At 47.4% G+C, this 22,979-nt stretch overlaps 1 protein-coding gene across 2 annotated transcripts; it reads right to left on the minus strand.

The window, feature by feature from the left end:
• Positions 1-4,683: 4,683 nt before the first annotated feature.
• Positions 4,684-22,872, minus strand: GALT (galactose-1-phosphate uridylyltransferase). Of its 2 annotated transcripts, none has more exons than XM_061613174.1 (11): positions 22,617-22,872; positions 21,997-22,166; positions 16,430-16,505; positions 15,921-15,969; positions 14,024-14,153; positions 12,423-12,479; positions 8,955-9,077; positions 8,733-8,868; positions 7,741-7,824; positions 6,727-6,881; positions 4,684-6,103 (listed from the first exon to the last, which is right to left on the minus strand). In XM_061613174.1, the coding sequence occupies exons 1-11, from the start codon at positions 22,654-22,656 to the stop codon at positions 6,038-6,040; spliced, it is 1,086 nt and encodes a 361-aa protein (XP_061469158.1). In that variant the 5' UTR covers positions 22,657-22,872; the 3' UTR covers positions 4,684-6,037. The 2 variants fall into 2 exon arrangements, with proteins under 2 accessions (XP_061469158.1, XP_061469149.1); XM_061613165.1 differs by having other exon boundaries at positions 22,593-22,872.
• Between the last annotated feature and the right edge of the window lie 107 nt (positions 22,873-22,979).

Raw genomic sequence — 22,979 nt, forward strand, 5'->3', positions numbered from 1 at the left:
GCAGAGCAAGGGCCGCAAGTCTTCTCTTTGTATACAAGACTATTTTATCATAGTTCAAGAGACTGTGGCCCCTGGGGAGAGTCCCAAAGGCCACACAGAGACCTGGAGGGTCTTGGGACTGAGGTTTCAGCACTTGGGACTGAGGTTTCCCACCCTGATGTAAACATTAAAATATCAGAAACATTCCATTGTTGTATGGCTCTAACAGTTAGGAAGTTTTTCCTGATGTCCAGTTGAAATCTGGCTTCCTGCAACTTGAGCCCATTATCATGTGTCCTGCACTGTGGGACGATCAAGAAGAGATCCCGGCCCTCCGTGTGACAACCTTTCATGTACCTGAAGAGTGCTATCATATCTCCCCTCAGTCTTCTCTTCTCCAGGCTAAACATGCCCAGTTCTGTCAGTCTCTCCTCATAGGGCTTTGTTTCCAGTCCCCTGATCATCCTCGTTGCCCTCCTCTGAACCCATTCCAGTTTGTCTGCATCCTTCTTGACGTGCGGAGACCAGAACTGGATGCAGTATTCAAGTTGAGGCCTAACCAGTGCTGAATAGAGGGGAACCAATGCTTCACGTGATTTGGAAACTATACTTCTGTCAATGCAGCCTAAAATAGCATTTGCCTTTTTTGCACTAGTTGGCTCATATTCAGCTTGTGATCAACAACAATTCCAAGATCATTCTTGAGATTCCCTTCATAGAGCCACAATTCTCAGACTGGTTTAGAACCCTGGGAATTGTAGCTCTGTGAGGAGAATGTGGGGGTAACAACTCTCAGCAACCTGAACAAACTACATTTCCCCAGGATTATTTGGGGAAAGCTATGACTGATTCAAGTGAAATAATAGTGGAATCAATGCATGGTGTGAATATGGCCCCCATGTTTTTTTAAAAAGCCACTCTGCCATGAAGCAAAGAATGCCTGCTAGAACAAAATGTTTTTGCATGCCCCTTTAAAAGCTGGCAGTGAGGGGGCAGGCACCTGAGGTCGTTCCAAAGGCTGGGTGCCACAGTGGGAAAAGGCTCCCAGCTAAACCTCCTTCTGCTGTTGTGACCAGAGGTGTGGGCAGAGAAACCATGGGCACTTATCGTTTCTAGCTGGGAGCAAACAGCTTTGTACTAAAATGCCATTTACTCCCTCAGGGAACATTCCCAGCCTCGGAGACACCAATTAGATACAACAATGCAATTCCCATTATGGAATGGGTGACACTTTTCGTGCTCATAGCTGGAGATAGCTGCGCAGTCTCATACACCTGGTATGCAAAAAGGTGTACAGGAGACAGCCTTCTTCACCGTAGTGTTTGGAAATAGCTGTGGTAGTTTAATTTCAGAAAACACATAAAACGAGTAAGCCATAATTAGATGGAAATTACATATGCTTAGGATTATTGAACACACAACCCAAGCGGCAGCCAACCCAGTAATGGAAGAAGGGCAGCAGGCCACAGGTCAGTCTGAAGAACATCACAGAATAGTTTTCCAAATAAAAGTGTTGCCGTCGGCCTGCAAGGGTCAGAACTTGTTAATACTCATATCCACCAAAAAGAGACGTTTTGCTGTTAATCAAGATAGGGCACAGAAAATGAGCTTTCCCGGTCCACATCCATACTGGAATTGTTTTTAAGCTGTTTTCACTGTTTTGTCACTTGTTGCTGCCTCCCTGGGCTCCTTTGGGAGTAAGGGCTGGTTATAAATTTAATAAATGTATTTGATTTATATCCTGCCCTTCCTCCCAGCAGGAACCCATGCATGTAACATGATGCATAAAACCGTTTGTACAACACTCCATCCAAGGCACTCAAAGGACCAGGGGCACAGACTTACCCAAAGGATACCTTCAGCCACTCGAACATAAAGGGCGCATAGGTAGCTGCCTTCTGTTGGGTCAGATGTCTGGTCCATGTAGCTCAGTAGTGTGTACAGTGGCTAACCTGTGGCCCTCAAGATGTTACTGAACTACAGCCCCCATCAGCCCCAACCAGCATGGCCAATGGGAACAGATGACAGTAGATATAGCTCAAGACCACCTGGAAGGCCACATTTCCCATCCCTGGTCCACGCTAACTAGTGGCACCTCTCCAGGATTTCAGACAAGGGCTATTCCCAGTCCTGCCTAGAGATGCCAGAGATTGAGCCTGGAGCTTCCTGAATGCAAAGGAAGTGCTCTGTCAAGGAGCTATGGTAGGGCTAGCCAATGCGATGCCCTCTAGGCTTTTTTTACTACATAAGTCTGTAACATCTGGAGGGCACCACTTTGGCTATCCTTAAACTATAGCATTTCCAGAGCTGGGAAAAGTTATTTTTTGAACTACAACTCCCATCAGACCAATCCAGTGGCCATGCTGGCTGGGGCTGATGGGAGTTGTACCGGTAGTTCAAAAAAAGTAACTTTTCCCAGCTCTGAGCATTTCCCCAAATTACAACTTACCTACACAGAAAGAGCTTGCCTCAAAAGAAAACAGCCTGTAGATAATCACAGCTAATAAGCTCATACATACCCAAAGGTCTTGTGGTTGGGTGGATGGATCTATTTTGTTGTTGATTCCATGTATGTTCAGCAATGATCCACACACAGCTGTCATGCATTTTCCCACAAGGCCGTAGTTTGCAGGTATGAACATTGCAATATCGGAAGCAATCCTAAATCTTCCAGCTTCTTTACAAACTCGTTTCACTGAACCATTCAAATGTTGTGAAATAACAGATGTGTATGTGTAAGGCTGCATAAGATGGAATTTGCTGTATATTATTACCATCATCATATTACCTGCCCTTCACACAAAGGTCCCAGGGTAGGTCACAACCATTTTAAAATACAGCATTAAAGAGTTAAAAACCTAATATCACAAAATAGGTTAGGTCCTAAAAATATACGTCTCACGGTTAAGTAGCGCATCTTCAGCATTCACCTAGAACTGTACAATGAAGTTGCCAGGATGCACCTCCAAGGGGAGTTCCACAACGTAAGAGCCACCACAGAGAATGCCCTCTCCAGACCACCACACTCCACGCTTCTGAGGGTGGTGAACTTCCAAAACTGACGTGTTTAGTTTGGTAGGTTTTGGTATTTTATGTATTATTTTATTTATATCCCACCCCTCCTCCCAGCAGGAGCCCAGGTATAGTACTTGGGGGGGGGGGTGTCAGTTCAAAATGGACCAGCCAACCTTCAGGGATGGAGCACCAACCATCAGCATCTTATAAAATCTAGACTGTTTGACCCACATCTGGCAGAGTTCTTCCTTGGCACGGATGCAGCCCTTCTGAGGACATCTCCAAGGTCAAGCAAGGAATCTGGCTGAGCCGAGACTCAATCCCCCTCCCGCCTCAGCCCCCCCCCCCCGCATTTCAAACCACAAAATGCCTTTCTGCACCCTGGGGCTGTTGTCGCACTCTGCATCTGTTTCCGCTTGAAAGCAGTAGGTTGGAGGCGGGAGCTGAATCTCAATTCCTTCAGGCAATGTAAAGATTAATTACAAATGGGCCTTTAAAAATAAATTTGACAATTTAGATGCAGAGAGAGAAAGCGAGAAATAAAGCTGTGACTCCCATTAGGAACAAGATGACTTCTAAATACACTCTGTTAACAGCATTCAGAAGCTGCTGAAGAGCGGCACCCAGCCAGCTGCCTTGGGCACGCAAGCAGGACGCTGAAGGCCACTGGAGCTGCGCCTAGAGCAGGAGAATGCAGAAATCAAGGAGGCACCGTGGCTTTTGTGGGGGGGCTGGAGAGAATGCACTGCAGGTAGTCCTCTGCAAGCCACTTCCTTGGCTTCCAAGCCAAGCTACTGTGGCTTACCTTGAAGGGCATGTCCAGGCTTAGAATGGGGGCTGGTGCACATTGGCTGCACATCTGACCACACAGACACAATTTGCACATCCCGCTTCCTCCAAGCTGGTCCAACTTTGCTCATTATCAAAGCCAAAGTAAGCTCCTGCCGCAACAGGATTGGGCAAAGCAGCCAGAGTGGACACTGAACGGCTGGACCAGCATCTACAACAGGGGTGCTGCCTTTTTCTCCTTTCAAGGTGACAAATTAAACAAGAGTTCTGGAATCCCCCCTCACCTGGACGCACTAGCCAGGCTTTAATCGTTTGCCAACCCCAGACTGGGATTTGCACAACTCCAGCAAATTTGCTTTGCTTGATATTATTTGCACACACAAAAAATTGAAATGAAATGGCTATTTCAGTGGTTTTTAACCCTTTGTTGGTTGAGGAACCTCCTCTTAACATGCCATGATATTGTGCAGAAGTCCAACCTATTCTTCATCCCCCAGTAAAAAATGGTAGTAAGTAACTTATTGGTACATGAGGACACTCTTCAAGTGGGGGCAACTGGCCAGCACAAGAGAGGATGGGAAAGTGCCTGATGTCGGAGGTTGTAACTTTCTGGAAGGCTCCTGATGAATGCTCATAGAGCCACGGCTGAGGAGGAGGAGTGCTGGTTTAACTGAATGGGATGTTTCAGAGAGCTGCTGCCGCGTCGTAGCCGAGACTGAGCTAGGAACAAAAGGCAAGCCAACCACACAAGTGACTGGCCCTCTGAGACAAAGGCAACCCACAACAAGCAGAGTGAGCCTAATTCACTCCAGCCCTTCTTTCTACTAGAACTGAGCAGATGAAAACCAAAAGAACTGGCAGTTTATTAGAACAGATTTTCTTCACATTTTTATTTGAGAAGATTTTTTAAAGGGTGAGGAAATGGAAGAACATATTATCTAGAGCCAAAATGCCAAACTCATCCTCTCACACACACACAGTCTCTGCTTAACCCCATACTGTTTAGGCTCCAAAAGACTGCAGACAAACAGCACAGACCCCTCCATTTCATGGGCTGAGGGTCTTCCACACCACACGTCCTTCTGGCCACTTTCGCCTTCATTGAGATTCATCTGTAGCATGTCCATGAATCAAGCTGATCTAGCACCATAGAGGCTGGGGTGGGGGAGAGATTGGAGGCATCTATCTTCTTGACCACAAAGAAGGTAGAAGAGGAGCAGGAAAGAGCTGGATCCACCAAGATGATCTTTGGAGTGGGAAACTGGGGCGTTCACACTGACTAGAGCCTTCTGACGTCCTCTGGCACTGGCCACTTCTCCACTCTCGGGTTGTGCAAGCATTAAGAAGATGTCAAGCAGTGTACTTGTATCTGGCCGCCTCACCACAACCTAAACCAGAATCTTCAGCCATTTTCTGGACACTCCCAAATTACCATTTTAAACAGGATTTGTGTAGCACAAGGGTCTTTGTTCAAGCTGAACAGACTTGCATTGCAGGTTCCTTGTATTAAAGCCCCCATGGAAAACAGCCCAAGGTTATGATCACTCTGGGGGTTTATTTGCCAGGGTGGGGGAGAATCATCCAGTCACCATAACTCCACTGTGACTTCTACACAAAATTCATCTTCATATTGTTATTATTATTTATTGCATTTGTATACTGCCCCATAGCCGAAGCTCTCTGGACGGTTTACAACAATTAAAAACATTAAAAACAAATATACAAATTTAAAAAACACATTTTTAAAAAACAATTTAAAAACACATGCTAAAATGCCTGGGAGAAGAGGAAAGTCTTGACCTGGTGCCGAAAAGATAACAGTGTTGGCGCTAGGAGCACCTCGTCAGGAAGATCGTTCCATAATTTGGGGGCCACCACTGAGAAGGCCCTCTCCGTTGTTGCTAATACCAGAAGCTCTCCTCAGCTGGGGCAATGCAGAAGCATTAGAAGCTGGGTGATTGGAGGGACTGTTTCCAGTTTCCATTTCTTGGAGCACGGCACGTCACTTAGCCTTTAGCCAAGAAGCGAGGCAGCTGCTCCCAGAAAAGCTCGCTAGCCTCACAAAGCCTCAGTTTAGCAAGGCAGGAAGAAAATTCCAGCACAGCCCTGACTGCCAGAGCCAAACAGTCCTCACAATGTGCCTTGAGCAGCTTCCAAGTGACAGAAACTTCCCTCACCCCACCCTAGGAATTTATCCAAACCCAGGGATCAAACAACAGTCCCAAACCCTAGAGGTCCCTATTGTGCTTTTGCACTATGAAGTTTCTCTCCGTTTCAGCTGATAATGTTCATCAGGCAGGTTTCGCAAGCGCTCGGCAGCCTGTGGAGAGAAGAGCCCCAGCGAGTGCATGCGTGAGAGCCAAGGAAAAAGTACAGGAACAGCACAGCGCCCCTCCTGACCCCCAATCCCTCTGAGTCTCCAATATGCTGGTTTTAATGCTTTCCTTTAAATCTCTATAGAAGGAAGGCCTCAGAATAACCCTATTCCAGCAACAATTACCATTTCCCCCCCTTCCCCTCCTAATTCCTTTATCATTTCCACAAATCTTTGTCTTCTAAGCCCCATTCCAACTGCATATGACAAACACAGCACTTGGTACATCCACCACCAGAACGCTGGTGCAGGGATTCACATTCCCAGGGTTCAGAACAGAGGCCAAGACTGTGACACAACAAGGCCACAGCGGAGGTGGAACGTGAACGCAAACTAACTCCAATTTTCTATGCAGAGGGTGCGACCACACAGGTTCCTCACCCCACCAACCAATGACTGCCGTTACTTCCCCTCTTGTTAAAAAAATGTATGAGTTTAAGTGGCCAGGCGCTTAAAACCCTGAGAAGAGAGATCCTCTCGCTCCAGTCTCTGGGGGACACAGATGTGAGCATCCTCCGGAGGTGGTGGCCCAGCCCACAGTTTTTTTCCTCTTCCCCAGTTCTACTCACCTGTTCTGGTGTCAAATCCCTCTGAGCCTGTGCCAGCATTTCATAGCCAACCATGAACTTGCGGACGGTGGCAGAGCGCAGCAAGGGTGGATAGTAATGGGCGTGCAGCTGCCAATGGCTGCAATCAGTGTCTAGGAAAGACCCCATCGGGGCCCCTGTCAGAGACAAAAGGTGATGAGACTGGGCTGCCATACAGGCGCTAGCTAGCACAGGAGATGCAAGGAGTTTGCTGGATCAGGGCCAAACAAATAAACCTGAACCTCCTCATTAGGCAGGAAAGATTGGGAAGGAATTCAGATCAGGTAGCAGGACAAGGAGAGAGCCAAGAGGGAACAGGACAGGGCAAACAAAAACTGTGGTCCCCCAAGCAGGCAAGGGCAGGCATAAAAGCAAAGTGAAATATTCAAGGCAGAATTCTAAACCTCACCCTGCTTTCTTTTCATACATTAACTAGGGGAACCCAAAACACCAGGGCAGACTAAGCGGTTGGCAATTCCCTACACGGAGGCACAGATAAAACACTGAAGTCGGATGGAAAGAAATGTATAATGGTACAGGTGTGGGAAAAGTGGGAGACATCAGGAGCCAAAGGCATCAAGATAGAGGAGTTCCCAGCTCACTCCTCCTGCCCCTGTCAGCGAGGAGACAATGATAAAGATAGCCACTGGCTTCATATCCTGCTTGTGGGCTTCCCAAAGACGTCTCGCTGGTCACCGAAGGAAAAAGGATGCTAAACTCAGTGGGCGTTTGGTCTGATCCAGCAGGACTTTCCTTATGGGAAGTTCAGCTCCGAGACCCAGTAAGATGCCATAGCTGGAATGAGTTTTTTTAAAATCTGCATCCTGGTTACAAGGGAGAAGAGTGCCTCAAAGCGTACAGCTCCTCATCAAGCCAGCCTCTAGACTTAAATGTATCCGGAAATTAGCTTCTTATTTAGAAAGGGGGGGAAGTGATAGCAAAAGCCTCAAGTGCCCGAAAGGGAAGGGGGTGTCAAGATCTCTGCTAGATGCTTACCATGCCATCCCATGGAGTAGGGGAAGGAGATCTGGAAGAGATTATCATACTTGGTGAGAAGCCTCTTCATGATGGAGGCCAGGCCTGAAATACAAGAGGCCCACAGAAATCAGCCTGCTTGCCTCATCGTTACCTCCCTCACGGGCAGAACCTTTTCGGAAAGCCCCACTGGATTAAGATCCTCCACAAAAGCACACAGCAAGCCCAAGCCCCTGCCAGCAGCAAGGATTCTACCTCAAGCATCTTTGCCACAAAAGAATTACCCAGATTCTGCTTTGGCCACCCACAGTCCCAACATTGCTCCTGCCTTATTGATCAAACCCACCCGAGACAGAGACCGAGACCGCACAGAGCAGGCCACCTCACGGCCACGGCCTCGGCCACAGGAAAGCTTTTTCCCAAAGGAGCAGCAATAGCAGCATTGCAAAGCTTCAGGGACCGGGCATGGGCTTTTGTGGACTGAACATAGCCCAATGGATCAGATTACCCATCTACGACCTCAATGAAATCCTCCCAGGTGTTTTGCCCATCTGCTCTCTACGTCTTTTAGGTGAAGCTTCACTTCAGCAGCCTCTTGCAGTGTTCCTCCTTCCTCCCACCCCTCACACAGGTTCTTCTCTTGGACATCTGAGAACGCTTTGCAGAGAAAAGGGTAGCGTGCTCCTCTAGGAATGCCACCTTCTTTCCCCTCTACTTGGCTTTCTGTTTCCCCTGTAGCCATGGCTCAGGGCCACAGGCTCAGCGGTGGAGCACCCGTTTTGCATGCAGACGGTCCCAACAATCTCCAGGTAGGGCTGGGAAATGCTCCCTGCCTGAAACCCCAGAGAGCCGCTGCCAGAGAGTGTACACAACACTGAGCTAGATGGGCCAATGGCCTGACTCCGTATAGGGCACTTTCCTAAGCCAGAGTGCAGACCCAAATCACAGGTAAGTAGCAGCACAACGCCAGCTCCAGGCCCTCCCTTCTCCATCAGCCACAAGGGGGCACTTACTGTCTCTTTCACCATGTTGAAGGTCCTGAAGGCGACAGATTTGCCGCTGCCGAGGAAGCAAGAGGGTCTGGAAAGGCCACACTGCCCAGTAAGGGACCACCACCAGCCAGTCCACATTCTCCACCACGATCCGCTCCTGCCAATGATCACAAAGAGGAGGCTCAGCCACCGATCCAAGCACCTCCACCACCACCCTCCTCCTCATGCGCCAGTGGCCCCTACCTTCCTCTCGGCCTCCAGCTGGGCATATTCGAGTAGCATGGGAATGCCATGCTCACGACGGTGCCTCTGCTGCGCCCGGTCCTCCAGAGAGGCTTCGTTGGGCAGGAAGCTACTGGCCCAGATCTAGGGAGAGGCAAAAAGGTGACGGGTGCGAGCATGTAGCTTGCCAACTCAAAAGCCTGCACCTGCTCAGGTCTAACCACCCCAAAGGCCGCAGCTCAGTGGCACAGCCCTTGCTTTGCATGTGGAAGGTCCCAGGTCCAACCCCCTCTGGCATCTCCAGGAAGGGCTGGGAAAGATTCCTGTGCCTGGACTCCCAGAGAGCCGCTGCCAGTCAGTGTAGACAATACAGAGCCAGATGAGCCAAGGGTCTGACTCAGTAGAAGGAAGCTTCCTATGTAACTTGAGTTGGTAGGCTTAACATCTCCCTGCACACCCATACAGCCCGTAACAGGCTACTTGCAGGCTTATACTGCCACCATGTGGCCAGTCTCTTTAAGAGCAACTACATTCCACAAAGGAAGCTTCTGATTTAAACAAAATAACAGTGTAAGCTGGGACCAGGAGAGGAAGGCAGGCTCAGAGAGCTCATGACCTCCAAGGCTAATTCCCTGTCCCTCCACAGCCATTTCAACTGTAAAGAGACAGCCCCTTTCCCAGCCTAAAAGGATAGTTGGGAGGTGGGAAATGATCCTCCACACACCCTGCCCCAAAGATCTTCTCCAGCAACAAAAGGGAGGGTGAGTACCCTCCGCCCAATGTCACCCCAGGCCAAAAGGAAACAAACAGCAGCTGCGTGCTTCCCTTCAGGCAGTCTCACTACCAGACTCGGTTCTGCTGCTAGGGTAGCCTTTAGCAGCTCATGTGTGGAGCCTTCTGTTCCCACACTTGTGCATGACTCCCTATGTTTGTAGAGAAAGACAGGGGAGGGCTGGGGCAGAGAATCTTTCCCATAGGTAGAGAGCCTTCCTTTTCCAAATGTAGCCTCCCCTAGAATCCTCAGGCAGTCACTCCACTTTTTTCTAGTGCCATACAAATTTATTTATTATTATTTATAATTTATATTCCACCCTTCCTCCCAGAAGGAGCCCAGGGCAGCAAACAAAACACTAAAAACATTCTAAAGCATCTTAAAAACAGACTTTAAAATATATTAAAACAAAACATATTTAAAGACATCTTTTTAAAAAAAGCTTTAAAATATCTTAAAAAGCCATTCCAATACAAACGCAGACTGGGATGAGGTCTCTACTTAAAAGGCTTGTTGAAAGAGGAAGGTCTTCAGTAGGTGCCAAAAAGACAACAGAGATTGCGCCTGTCTAATATTTAAGGGGAGGGAATTCCAAAGAGTTGGTGCCACTACATTAAAGGTCCGTTTCCTATGTTGTGCAGAATGGACCTCCAGATAAGATGGTGTCTGCAGGAGGCCCTCACCTGCAGAGCACAGTGATTGACTGGGTATATAAGGGGTAAGATGATCTTTCAGGTATCCTGGTCACAAGCTGCCTAGGGCTTTGTACACCAAAACCAACACCTTGAACTTGAGAAGGTGGTCAGATGCGCTCACTCCTGGCTGACCCAAGCCATTGTATTGTCTGAGGCAGAAGATCCACATGGCACCCCATCCACTCTTTTTAACATCAGCCAGGACATTTGCTTGCAGGAGCCTACTTGAAATGAGTGGGGATGCCTCCTCTCGCCCCATGGTGGAGCGACCTCCAAGTGTGCTGGTTACGGGCACAGCTTTTTCTGAGATCCAACCACATGATGGAGAAGGTGATTTGATGTTGGGTGGGAACGTCAGAGGGCATGTGGGAGAAACATTTGGAGGGTTCATTAAGTCTATCCACCAAAGCCTACCCCCAGGTCCACAAACATATTCAGTGACAACAATTAACATCTCTGGTATCTGGTTGTATACAGGGCATCAGCCTCTTACTGACAGTGGCCTAAACCATTCGCACAGGGCAGGGCAATTATAGCTGCTGTTAATAGCTAGCTATAGTCAGGAGAAGCATTTGGTCAAGTAAGCATTCCTGGAAGAAGCAAACAATTTTTAGAACTACTGTCAGGAAGCAGCTGTGCCTGTGAAGCCCAGGTCTCACACCTTGCCACCACTGGACCAACCCTGTCTAGAGAAATGCCTTCTCCAGACTGGGTAAGTCCAAGGCAAATTTTTGTGAGTTTCAACTCTCAGGTCAAAGTCTGCATTTTCAATAAAGGAGAAGCTTTCATCCAAATAACATAAAAATCTAACATGTGTTTCCAATTTTGTCCATGTCCTGACACCTAAGCACTGCTCAACTGCCGCCCCGGGCTCCTGCTGGGAGGAAGGGCGGGATCAAATAAGAAATAAAATAAATAAATAATGGGGGGGGGGAACCTGCTGCGATTACAGCTTCAGGAAGCTGTGGTTCCTGAGCCAGTCTGCAAGGACTAAGCTAGGGAAAGAGGCCATCCTGACCAAGCAAACCCTTAAGTCATCTGTTAAATGATGTATAAAGTTTTAATTCTACTTTTATTGCGGCTTTTATTTCTTATACCGTATTACAATTTGAATTCCATACAATTCAAATTGAAAGTGTTCTTCACAAACATGACGCCTGAATGAAGCTTGTGTGGACCACTGCTGGTCCGCGGACCACACTTTGGGAACCTTTGATCTGGTCATTTGATGTTCTTATATTCTCTTCTCCCAGGCATCTTAGCATGTTTTAAATTGCTTTTTAAAAATGTGTTTTTTAAATTTGTATATTTAATGTTTTTAATTATTGTAAACCGCCCAGAGAGCATCAGCTATGGGGCGGTATATAAGAACATAAGAACGTAAGAAGAGCCTGCTGCATCAGGCCAGTGGCCCATCTAGTCCAGCATCCTGTTCTCACAGTGGCCTACCAGGTGCCTGGGGGAAGCCCGCAAGCAGGACCCGAGTGCAAGAACACTCTCCCCTCCTGAGGCTTCCGGCAACTGGTTTTCAGAAGCATGCTGCCTCTGACTAGGGTGGCAGAGCACAGCCATCACGGCTAGTAGCCATTGATAGCCCTGTCCTCCATGAATTGGTCTAATCTTCTTATAAATGCAATAATTTGTCTAATCTTCTTATAAATGCAATAATTAATAACAACAACAACAAAAACAACAACAGTAGTAGTAGTTGTTGTTGTTATTATTATTATTATTATTTACGTATCTGTGTAAGCTCTCTCCTAGACCACTCAGCTGGTTAAGAGAGCCCCTTCGCCTTGCTCGGTCAAGGCGAGGGAGTTGGTCTGCTGCCTGGTGCATGCAGAAAGGGGAAGGGCCACAGCTCAGTGGTACAGCATCTGCTTTGCAACCCCCAGAATCTCCAGGTAGGGCTGGAGACTCCCTGCCTGAAACTCTGGAGAGCCAGTCAGCATAGACAACATTGAGCTGGATTGACCAATGGTCGGAATCAGTATAAAGCAGCTTCCTAGAAAGCTTCCTTACCTGGCAGTGAGGGTGGGGGTTGGAACAGCCCATCATGGCTCCTTTGTTCTCAAAGATCTGCAAGGCAGAAAAGAAGAGATCCTATGCAAATTCACAACCACTCCCACAAACCTTCGGAACCGGCCACGAACCAAAGTACGGAGACAGGAAAACTAGTTCCTTATGCTGGAACCTCAGTCCTGCCTTCATGCATCTTAGGAAGCATCCATTGGAATACTATTGGATGTTCTTGTAGGTGTCATTCAGGAGAGTGGGCCTCTGTGTGGTTTGCGCACTTTATAGGAATGTACATCCCTCACATTCTCCCCACAAGGAAAAGTAGGCTCAGTGAAGTCATGCAAGGATATCCTAGTGCAAAGGTGGGGAAACTTTTCCATCACAAGGGCCATATTCCCTTCTAGGGGCCACATACCAGTGGTGGGAGGCACCAGAGTCAAAAAGTGGGCAATTGTGAATCCTGCTTTTGTACATAATTTATTTATCACATTTGTATCCCGCCACATAGCCAAAGCTCTCTGGGCGGTTTACACAACAATTAAAAACATTAAAAACAAATATACAAATTTAAAACACATTTTAAAAAAGCAATTTAAAAACACATGCTAAATAAAAGAAGAACAGAATATAATTTAAATATAAAGTGTTTAGGATTGGATTTGGGAGAATCTGCAATAGGAGAGAATACTGCAAGTGGAAAGCAGCCCCTTAAATGACTTCCTCTGAATCATTGCTTCTGAAAACAAAGAGCTACGAAGAGCCTTGCTTGATCAGACAAAGGCCTATCTAGTCCTGCATCCTCTTCTCACAGTGGCCAGCCAGATGCCTCTGGAACGCCCACAAGCAGGCTGCTAAGTGCAATCGCACTCATGATCCCCAGAAACTTCTTCAAAGGCATCCTGGAGCATGTATTTATTCACTAATAGGCAAAAAAAAAACCACCACGGCCCAAGAACGTACCCATAGCCAACAGACAACTCCATCAAACTCCAAAAAGTAGGGAAATTGGGCAGCTACAGTGAAAGCAATTAGGGAGGTTTCTCCACTGTCACACACACACCCCTCTCTATCCTCCATCCCAGTGAGCAAGAAGCATCGTCAGAGTTTGGGGACACAGAGCAGCCAGGCCAAAGCACTCCAGGAGGGTGCAAAGCAGGGTCGATGAGGGGGGTGTCCCAGGAGTGGCCTTGGGAGAGAGGCCTAGGCCTGATGTTTCCCATCCCTGTCCCTGTTTTTGCTTTCTAAAAGAGAAGGTAGTGCTTTTCTCCTGGAAGAACAGGCAGCCTAGGAAAGGAGGATGCAGGTCTTAATTCCAACTATCAAGCCAGAAGTTACAGACTTGGGGGCGGGGGAGAGAGTAGCAAAAGAGAACCCCTTTAATTCAGTATGTGACTGCTTTGATGTAGCAATTTGCATTTTTGTTCTGAGCTGCTTTGGGCATATTTATATGGAAAAGTGGCATACAAATTTAAATAAATAATTGTTGCCCCTTTCACTCGTAATTCCAGTCTCAGTGAGAAAAGCATGCAAGCTAGCAACAGAAGGTTGTTAAAAATGAAGTTTCATTGCCGGAGGGAGACTGGCCAAGATAGCTCCTTACAGACCTGCACCCAGGGGTAAGAGGCACCCAGCTCCACAGCTATCTCCGACCATTGGTCAATCACAGTGCGGATCTCAGCAAGCGACATGAGGGGCAGAGTCAAATCAGACCAGGGGTGGAAGCACATCACCTTACTGGGACAAAAGGAAACAGGAGGAGGAGAGTGTTGAAGCAGTGGTCTGGAAGGCCCCAGAAGGTGGATTCAACCCTGCTCCCGCCCCAAATCAGATCCTTCCACGTATCTGTCCTCCCCCATGATTAACATACATAGTCGAGACAAGATTGTCCCCCAAACGCAGGGCCAGGCGTGAACAAGATACGCCACTCCTAAGGGGCTGCAGAGTAAACAACTCCAGATCACTGAGATCCTCTGATGGAGCACTGTGTATGGTTTCCCGCACCCCTGAGGTCAGTCAATCTTTACAAGGGACTGAGCCATTCGTGTGGCAGGCCCAGCCCTGTAGAATTCCCTGCAAGGAGAGGCTCAGCAAGAATCACCCACAATCTCCTGAAAACTATGTTATTGAGGCAGGCCTTTGGAACATGCATTCTTCTTTCCAACCAATTTATTTATTTATTTATTTATTAATCTTAAGGCAATTTTGTACATTGTAAACTACCGTGCGGCATTTTCATGAAAAGGGCAATCTATAAATATTTAAATTAATAAGCAACCAAATGAACCAAATCACAAACAGCAGAGGGAGGCAGAAGGAAGCAGAAAAGCAACCTCCCAGAACCACTGGCCAATCTGCCTTGGCGGGAGAAAGGGGTTAGTGATATGGAGGCCTCTAAAACTGCTTCTATCCCTGCAGACTCAGAAGTGTCAGATGTCTCTCAGCCCCTGTGGGGAGAAGGGGAAGGACCAACATTTTAGGAGACAGCAAGGCCCGCATCTTGGTTGCAATCCTAAGACTCCAAACCTTGTTGGACTAAGGTACGATGAAAAGTGGAGATGGCCCTGACATCCTTGGGACTGGAAATCAAAACAACCCTAAATCTCTGAAAACCCCAAAGCTATCACCCCACTGAAATATCTACTGGATAATATTTCCACATCCATATTCTCCTAGAGCTTTGCCCCTAGGGTTCTCACCAATCCATCTCCTGGCCAAAAACATTGCCTTAGAAAGGAAAGAGGGACAAAGGAAAAGGCTGACCCCAGCCTTTGCAAGCATGATAGCAGCAGGGCAACGGCCTCAATGATGCTGGTCCATCAGAGGAGAAGACGTGGCTGGAGGCAAAAGGACAACAGTGGAGCAGCTGCATCACTGGCCTTGCCAGAGCCCTTTTGGGAAAAGCACTATGGAGCACACAATATGGACAAACCAACAGGGACCCCACAGGAAGCACCCATGCCTGGCACCTCAAAGCAGGACTTTCCAGTACCAGAAGCTCAGCTCCTTTCTGGGCTCCCAGGGGCGGAGGACTATAGATGGGCTGGTGGGAAATGCAGTGCTCTGCTGTTCCCGCAAAAAAAGAAGAAAAAAGATGAGCATGGCAAGGCTTTCAGACACAGAGCACATCTATATTGCTTGTGTTAACGTGGTTTGGGTCATTGATCCTCACGAAACCAGTAAGGATGCTGAGAATGTCCTGGGGTGTGGCCACATAACAGCTAAAGTGGTTTAAGCCTGACATGGAGACAGCCAACTGAAGCGAAAAGCCAGACAACCGCATGGATCATGATAATATGGAGGCCAGGCAAGTGAAGTTTGGGAATGCCTGCTGCATGCACAAAAAACTGTTCTCAGTTTCTTAAAAAGCAGAGTGAAATGGAAGAAGGCTGGGCTAAAAAGGGCTCCCAGCAAAAGCAACAACAGGAAAGAAATGGCACAGGGTAAATCCAACCCAGCTGCTTGGCTGAGCAGGCATGGCCAGGGACTGCGTGCTAGATTTACCACACGCCTCGAGCAGACGCTGTGCGGAACAAGGGGTGGTCACCAGCACCTGGGGAAGGAGAGGAAACCCAATGAGACATGCAGGCAGGTAGTGATGAGTGCAATCAATGAAAGGCAGAAGTGCACCTCTCTCTCTATCCACTCCCAATCTCTGATCCACCAACTACTAACATCCTAAGACAGAGAACTTCCTTCTCTTCAGCTAAGTTACAGATCTCCAACTTTGAAAAATGCTTCAAACTTCAGCAGAATTACCATTTATTCATTCGTTTGTTTTTGTGGCAGGGCTTTCTGCTTTTAACTGAAATCCTTACACTTCTGCAGTGAGCCCTGCCAAAAAACAAGAGAAAACAACAACCCTAACTAGAAGCTGTTTGTCTTCTTAGTCCTGGATCACAGCCCACTCCCCTGAGGAAGAATCACCAAATAGGCTCTCACTGAGATGACCAAACCTCCGTTTCCTAAGTACCCTGTTAAAGTTTAATCAAGCGGACTGAGTGAATTCTTACCAGGTTCCGGGGCATCTGGCTGCAGTGCAGGAAAGTCGTTGTCAAAGACAAATGTGCTCTCATAGTGGGGATTCACCTGCAGGATACAGGCACAATAGACACAAATTACTCTCAGGCAGTTGAGCTCTAAGATTTCAGGGCTCTGGCTCTATTTTCAAGTTGCTACAAAAAACCTCCAGGATTTAGGAGCAGGGAAAAGAAATATGAATTCCCAAGAAAGGAGAAGGTATACCTTCAACCATAACATCCAACGAGAACCAAAATTCTCTTTTATTTGGGTTCCAATATTTAAAGTTTGACAGAATGTTCAGGAAAAGCTTGACTGAAGATGGGTCTTGGGGGGGGAGGTGAGGGGGGAGAGGTGAAAAATTATGGACAGTGGAAAGCACAGTGTAGGACAGAAAAAATCCCACACACCCCTATTGAATGGCATCTCTGTGGAAAGCGGCCTTTTCATGTCTGACCCTTCTGAGACACTGCTGGAAATTTGTTTTATAAATCACATGACAATGCCAAGCACTGAGTAACAGGCTCTCTCTGCTTCACAGCACAGGCAGCCCATCCCTTCCTACATTTGTAACAGCAACTTGCCCCCTTGACACACCAGGGCTGGAGGCTCACAACCATTTTTGGAAACTAAGGGTTGCAGTTGCCATCACCCTGTCATCCCATGAGTTCCAAAGATCTTTGACAAGCACACACTCAGGATAATTCAATTAAGAACATAAGAACATAAGAAGAGCCTGCTGGATCAGGCCAGTGGCCCATCTAGTCCAGCATCCTGTTCTCACAGTGGCCAACCAGGTGCCCGGGGGAAGCCCGCAAGCAGGACCCGAGTGCAAGAACACTCTCCCCTCCTGAGGCTTCCGGCAACTGGTTTTCAGAAGCATGCTGCCTCTGACTAGGGTGGCAGAGCACAGCCATCATGGCTAGTAGCCATTGATAGCCCTGTCCTCCATGAATTTGTCTAATCTTCTTTTAAAGCCGTCCAAGCTGGTGGCCATTACTGCATCTTGTGGGAGCAAATTCCATAGTTTAACTATGCGCTGAGTAAAGAAGTACTTCCTTTTGTCTGTCCTGAATCTTCCAACATTCAGCTTCTTTGAATGTCCACGAGTTCTACTATTATGAGAGAGGGAGAAGAACTTTTCTCTATCCACTTTCTCAATGCCATGCATAATTTTATACACTTCTATCATGTCTCCTCTGACCCGCCTTTTCTCTAAACTAAAAAGCCCCAAATGCTGCAACCTTTCCTCGTAAGGGAGTCGCTCCATCCCCTTGAACATTCTGGTTGCCCTCTTCTGAACCTTTTCCAACTCTAGAATATCCTTTTTGAGATGAGGCGACCAGAACTGTACACAGTATTCCAAATGTGGCCGCACCATAGATTTATACAACGGCATGATGATATCGGCTGTTTTATTTTCAATACCTTTCCTAATTATCGCTAGCATGGAATTTGCCTTTTTCACAGCTGCCGCACACTGGGTCGACATTTTCATCGTGCTGTCCACTACAACCCCGAGGTCTCTCTCCTGGTCGGTCACCGCCAGTTCAGACCCCATGAGCGTATATGTGAAATAAAGATTTTTTGCTCCAATATGCATATCAATCAATCAATATTTATTGCGGTCTATGACCCGTAAAAAGCATAGGTGTATCAGTTCATAAAATTACACACGTACAGAACTGATAACGTGTTTCATGGGCATAAAAAGTGCATTGGTATGCTTAATACCATAAATAATACATAATATACATAAATAAAATAATTTGTTACGCATTATAAGAATAAAAAATAACAGAATTAAAATTAAAATTGAGTAGGTCAGAGTAAAATGTTTATAGGATATTCAAGAGGATAACTGAGCTCTTTTAGACTGGGCTGCGTATATGCATTTAGCAACGAGAAAGTGATATTTTTATTTTGACCCCTCAGCAAGCAGGCAAGCAAGCACTCAGGAGATAGGTTAATACGGTTCTTTATGAATGGAGATAGATATTTGTTGCGTTCGCGGGAGTAGAGTGGGCATTCGAGAAACACGTGCCGAAGGGTTTCTATAGCACCCAGTTTGCAGGGACAGGTGCGTTGATTATACTCAATACCCCGGTATCTTCCCTCCAGTACTGCTGAGGTTAGGCAGTTGAACCTTGCTTTGGTAAGCGCGATTCTATATTTAGGGACAGTTAAAAAATCTAAATAGGGGACGTGCGTATTAGGGTCCAAGTTCAGGTTGAAATGAAGAGGAGAACAGACTTTGGTTGCTGCTGTCATTGTGGTTTGTATTTCTAGATCCCTGAGTCTCGATCGGATAGTGGATTTGGCTATTATTGGATCTAACGTGTATAAGTACTCAATGGATAAACCTAATCTGGGAAGTTTATCCCAGAATGTTTTCATCCAGAGCGAGAGATAGGTGTCTGCCCATAGAAGTTGTAAATAACCGGGAGGGCAATCATAGGACAGTTTAATCCAAAAGTTGAATGCCTGAACGCATGCCTGAGATTCAAGCGAAGGTTGGGCAGCTTCCAATCTAAGCGCAGCATTCGGGACACACCTTGGGAGGGCAAAAATTTGGCGTAAGAAAGTGGAAAGTACTGCCTCTATGGAGGAACGATATGAGGTGATCCAAAGTGGGGCGCCGAAAAGAAGTTGAGGGATTATCTTTGCCTTAAAAACCTGGATGGCAGCCGGGATGTACTGCCCTCCTTTGGTATAAAAGAAAGGTAGAATGCCTTTCATCGTGGTCCGGGCAGTCGAGACAGCCGCGCGGATATGGGGGGACCAGGATAGGGAAGAATGGAAAATTACACCGAGATATTTATAGCTCGAAACTTGAGATATGCGGTTGCCGTTAATTATCCAGTCCGAAGTTCTAGATTTCTTGGAAAACACTAGACTTTTGGTTTTGGAGAAATTAATATTTAGGTTATTGTCTGAACAGTATAGCATGAAGCCTCTAAATAAGCGTTTTAGACCAATTTTGGAGAAAGATAACAGAGCAGCGTCATCGGCATATAGCAGGATGGGACAACTATGGTTGCTTAATTTGGGGGAATGAAAGGTTGGAGAAAGACAGCTGGAATATAAATCATTGAGGAAGAGGTTAAACAATAAAGGGGCCAGAACACAGCCCTGTCTAACCCCTTTTGTTGAAGGGATCAGTTTTGTAAGGCCCCCGTCGCTTCCACAGCGGACGCGTATAGAGGTGTTCTGGTGTAAATTATATATTAAACAGAGGAGTCTTTTATCTATTGTCGTTCTTGAGAGTTTATCCCATAGTTTCTCCCTTGAGATGGAATCAAAGGCTGATTTCAGGTCAACGAACGCAACGTAAAGGCCATTCCTCGTTCGGTTGGTGTATTTCTCTGCCAGGTGATTAAGGAGTAGGCAGTGATCCAGCACGGATCTGCCTCTCCTGAATCCTGCTTGTTCAGAGCCCAAGATGTTCTCCTCCTCTATCCATAAGGATAATTTCCTCTTCAAATGACTGGCATAGAGTTTCCCCACTGCCGACAGTAGGCTGATTGGTCTATAATTGAGGGGATCCGCTCTGGATCCTTTTTTGTATATGGGGATTACTGTGGCTTCCCGCCAGTCCTCTGGGAAGTGACCTGTATTGTTAATGACTGTAAATAAGTTGGCCAATATGGGAGCCCACCATTCGTGATGGAATTTCAAGATCTCTGGGGGTAAATTGTCACCTCCTGGGGCCTTGGCCGCTTTCAGGTCAGCAATTAGCTCTGTTATTTCACTGTGTTGCACAGGTGGCCAATCTGGGAGTTTTTCGATGTTAAAGGGGAAGGAATAGTTAGTAAGAGTCTCATGGGTGGGTGCATACAAGTCTGAGAAGTGTTGTTCCCATATGTAAGGTGGAATATTACACGGAGCTTGCAAGGTGTACTTCAAAGCTCCAGAGACAATAGACCAGAAGATTTTAGAGTTTTTAAGTCTGGACGCACTGATTAGAGACTTCCAACCCTCATAACTTGCTTGCCTTTTTTTAGCGGTTATTAGAGTTTTGTACTTCCTTTTGGTAGCGTAGTATTCAGGAGGGAGAGTAGTATGGTTCTGCTGGCGATATTGCAGGTAAATCTGTCTTAATTGCCTTTTAGTAGCTTGGCATTCCCTGTCAAACCAGCAGGAATGCCCTAATTTCAAATGCGGTCTGGAGTTATTATAATTTGGAACTAAGATAGAATTTAGGGTCTTGACCAGGGTATTGTAAACTTTTGAGGCCGATTGGTAATTGGAGGCCTTCACTAATTGTGAAGTTTTTTGCTCCAATATGCATAATTTTACACTTGTTTATATTGAATTGCATTTGCCATTTTTCCGCCCATTCACTCAGTTTGGAGAGGTCTTTTTGGAGCTCTTCGCAACCCCTTTTTGTTTTAACAACCCTGAACAATTTAGTGTCGTCAGCAAACTTGGCCACTTCAACATACAAGTTCAAATTATTCTTAAACTAGATTGCACAGGTAGATGGCAGAACACCAACTCACAAGCTATTTCCAGGGCAACCTCACCATCATCTCTTATGCAAAAATCCTTCAGGACCATTAACTTGACCAAATGTACAAAAATGTACAAGTCCCAACTGAACAGACAAACACCCAGCATTTCTGCTTTTAGGCTTCTATTTTTATATTTTTTAGGAGAGCTTCCCCAAAGGGTGACTTAGCCATTTTATACTGTATACTGTGCAGTATCAGTATAATTTAATGTTTTTAAGATTTGTTTTTTAGATTGCTATGTATGGGCAGGATTCAGCTAAGTAATAATACTAGCACAAGGTTTAGCGCTAGTGCAATGCGACTTTCCTCCCCGTGTGCCGTCCCCAAATCTGCTCTGGAGAGTTGGGGGAACCCCAAGAATAGATTTAGGGGGTGCACTGGAGGAGAGGGGAAAAGTGGTCCATTGCACAAGGTAAAATTCTTGTGGTGTCGGAATCAGTGACTTAGTCCTATGTTGAACACAACCCTACATATTTGTTTTTTATATATCTGTTGTACATAATTTTGGAAATATCTGTCAAGAACCAGTTTATAAATTCTTAAATAAATAAAAATAAGTATGCTTACTCCAAGTAAGTGCACATGTGCATATTTCACAGATGGCCAAGAACAGTTTTAAGTGCAGGGCCTCAATTTTGTTGGCGCAGACTGTGTGTGTCCTTCAGGCAAAATTTAAATTTGGGGGATGAGGAGGAAGGCGAAAAAACCAATTAGCAAGTGTAGCTTAGTTTGCTGATGTTGTTATGTGCCTTCAAGTCGATTACGACTTATGGCGACCCTACGAATCAGTGACCTCCAAGAGCAACTGTCCCAAAACGTGGGAGACCAGCATTCAAATACCACTCTCAGCCATGAGCCTCAGCAGGCGATATTGAACCAACGACTGTCTCTCTCAGCCCAACCTACCTCACAGGGTTGCTGAGAGAGTAAGAGGTGAGAAACAAAACCACCACCCTGAGCTCCTTGGAGGAAAAACGGGTCGCATTTTTTTTAAGGTGTAGGAACAGGTTCACTGCGGGTGGGATGCACAGCTGAGCACACAATACCTGGCCATTTGCTCTCTTGGCTCCAGGGCACAAGGGGTTGCCCGGGTCGCAGCGCGGGACGTCCTCCGGGGGGGGCTTCTCCACCTGCCCTTGCCACGGGCGCCTCATGCGGTGGGCGGAGACCAGCACCCACTCATCGCGCAGAGGGTTGTAGCGGCGGTGCTGGTGCTCTGTGCCAAACGGAAAGCAGTGGGGAGGAGGGAGGGGGAGGAGCAGGGCTAGGAAGGGGCCCCTCGGGCAGGAGGAGCAGCACTGCCACGGCCACCCAGGGCACCTGCCCCAGCAACCAGGCCCCGCCCCTCCGTGGCAAGCTCCGCCCCTCCACGCCAACCTGATGTCCCTAGGCCCTCCCCTCCAACGCCAAGCTCCACCCACCATCCCTTGTGGGAGGGGCATCGCCACAGACACCCAGGGCCTTCACCTTTGGCACTGCCCCTGACCCTTCCCTAGCAACCAGGCCCAGCCCCTCCCACGCCAAGCTCCGCCCCCTCCCTCGCACTGAGCCCCCGTTTCCCACCACGGCAACCCTCTTCTCCCTAGCAACAGCCCCCGCCCACTCCAGGGTGACAAGGAACTGCGCGAGCGAAGGCCCCCACCCCACAAACTCCTGCAGGCGGTACCGCTCGGCTGGAACTTCGCTCCCGCGGCCGTTCCTTCCATAGCCTTCTTCTTCCTCTTGCCGCCTGTCACGTGATAGATCCACCCTTCTGCCGGACGGGCCTGAGGCGGCGAGCTCAGCGATTGGCTAAGCCGGTGAGGCGATGGGCGGGCCCTGTCATCGCTCACGCTGATCAGGCAGGTTAACTTGGCCGACGGGGGGGGGAGCGGGCAGCACCATTTGTGTTATTTTTCTTGTTCGTTTGTTTGTTGTTCTAAAGTCGCGTTTCCGACGCCGATTGGCAGACGCCGCCAAGCAAGCCAGCGGCCATTGGCCGGTAGCCACAGCGCGGGCCCCGATTGGCTGCGCCCCTGAAGTGGGGAGC

The sequence above is a fragment of the Rhineura floridana genome, chromosome 1 (genome assembly GCF_030035675.1).
Source record: "Rhineura floridana isolate rRhiFlo1 chromosome 1, rRhiFlo1.hap2, whole genome shotgun sequence".
NCBI lineage: Eukaryota > Metazoa > Chordata > Lepidosauria > Squamata > Rhineuridae > Rhineura > Rhineura floridana.